Below are 1,825 nucleotides of genomic sequence, written 5' to 3'. Positions count from 1 at the left end.
CTCGCCCTCCTTTCCCTCCACCCCGCCCCCCGTGCCCCCCGAAGAGCGCCTCCGGGCCGAGCTGACCCTCCCTCCCTCCGCCGCAGGACCCGGCCAGTACCACGGGCTGTACTCCGCCTCGCTGTTCGGGGGATCGGGCGCCGGCGGCAAGAGGAAGCGCCGCCACAGAACCATCTTCACGGAGGAGCAGCTGGAGGAGCTGGAGAGGACCTTCGCCAAAACGCACTATCCGGACGTGCTCCTCAGGGAACAACTGGCGCTCAAGGTCGACCTCAAAGAGGAGAGGGTAGAGGTGCGTATGATTGTAGTATGTGTACGCATGTGTTATGTGTGTGTATGTAGATTTTTTTTTTTTTTATTAATACACTCCAAAGGTATCATTTTGTTATAATCAAGGAAACATGTTTAGATGCTATTTTGCTGTTATAGTCAAATAGAGAGAATTTTTACATCTAATAGATATCCCAGCTGAACATGCGTTACGTCCAACACCCACTCTTCTGTCAGTGATTCCTTCTTTTATTTGCTTTTTATATTCCTAGTCATCCATTGGCCTTCCTTGGCGCTAAACCTTCGCAATTCACAGCCTTCGCCCTTGCAACTGCGTTTATTCCATGACGCCAACTGGCATATTTTACCATGATGAGTAAGAAGCATGTCTGCTCTGCACCATAACAGCTCAACATTTCATTCTGTAGTAGCATTTGTCAGCAGAATATTTCTGTTAATCCATGCAGTTTGTTGTACAAACAGTGGATTCCGCAATGCAATTACATAACTACTTGCATAAAAACAGTGAAGCAGCAGGTTGCAAAATGTCGCAAGGAAAACCATAATTCAAAAGCAATCCCTCCCAAGAGCACAGGCATTAATAAAGAAAGATTCCGCCAAGCATCCCCCTCCTTGCCCTCCTGCTTCCCTGGTCAGCGTTGGCAGAACTTCACAAGCACACTGCGAGCACGCATACATGAACACAGATTGCAGACTGCCCCCCTGCACCGAAAAAAAATCCATGCAGTGCACAGAGATGTACCGAGGCCGTGTGTTCTGCAATGTTGCTACAGTTCGTGCTCATCCGCCAGCAGCAGCAACACGCGAGCAGAAACCTTTTGAATTCCCCGAATCTCGAAACTCTCTATTAACACTCAACAACAGCGAACAAAATTAAATTGTCGTCGCTCAATAAAGTCAAATTAAAGCTTGTTCGCTCTGCCTCCCATGAACCCGTCTTTGTCACATTAACACGTTTGACTCAAAGTTTGTAAATGGGCAATTAGCGGCTCCAACGACCGTGATCGCTAATTGGCCAGTCAGTTTACATTGGTGCCACATGGATGATCACACGCTGCCACACTGCTGATCACACGAGCCTGAAGCAACAGTGGCGTGGCGCCCTTTACCTGCCGTCGCGTCGAATTACCTGGATGAGTGTTTAATTGCGTTTTGGAAGGGAAAATTCGTTTGTGCCGCGCTCCGCCTGCTGCAGCCACTTTCGATGATGGCGTGATTAAAGGGCGCTGTTCGCCGTTGACTGCAATAAGGACACTTAATTGCCGTGTGGCAGCCATCGGCGCTAATGACTGCGTCGCGCGCGACTCTTTCCTTCTGATTATTATTGCCGGCGTTCCTGCACTCGCCCGGGACCCAGGCCGGAAGGGCGCCGCCCGAGGGTGCCGGGCTTACGCGCAGACCCTCCTGAGGTCGTCCTCAAGAAGGCAGGAGCCGCCATCACTTGACCCCACAGCAGGACTGGCACAGCGGAAAGTTGGTGCTTTCTATCAGTGCAGGTGCGTGAGTGCGCGCGCGGGCGTGCAGCTATAGGCAT

General features: G+C 51.1%; 1 protein-coding gene across 1 annotated transcript in view; it reads left to right on the top strand.

Annotated features, from left to right (window-relative positions):
• Positions 1-1,825, top strand: part of LOC119593251 (homeobox protein goosecoid-like) — a gene marked incomplete at its 3' end in the record, with an annotated part of 8,533 nt that overhangs the window by 5,197 nt on the left and 1,511 nt on the right. The window contains 1 exon segment of the mRNA XM_037942184.1: positions 87-292. Coding sequence (XP_037798112.1) covers positions 87-292 — 206 coding nt within the window.

The sequence above is a fragment of the Penaeus monodon genome, chromosome 32 (assembly GCF_015228065.2).
Source record: "Penaeus monodon isolate SGIC_2016 chromosome 32, NSTDA_Pmon_1, whole genome shotgun sequence".
NCBI classification, from domain to species: domain Eukaryota; kingdom Metazoa; phylum Arthropoda; class Malacostraca; order Decapoda; family Penaeidae; genus Penaeus; species Penaeus monodon.
This window is presented reverse-complemented; position numbering and strand designations above follow the sequence as displayed.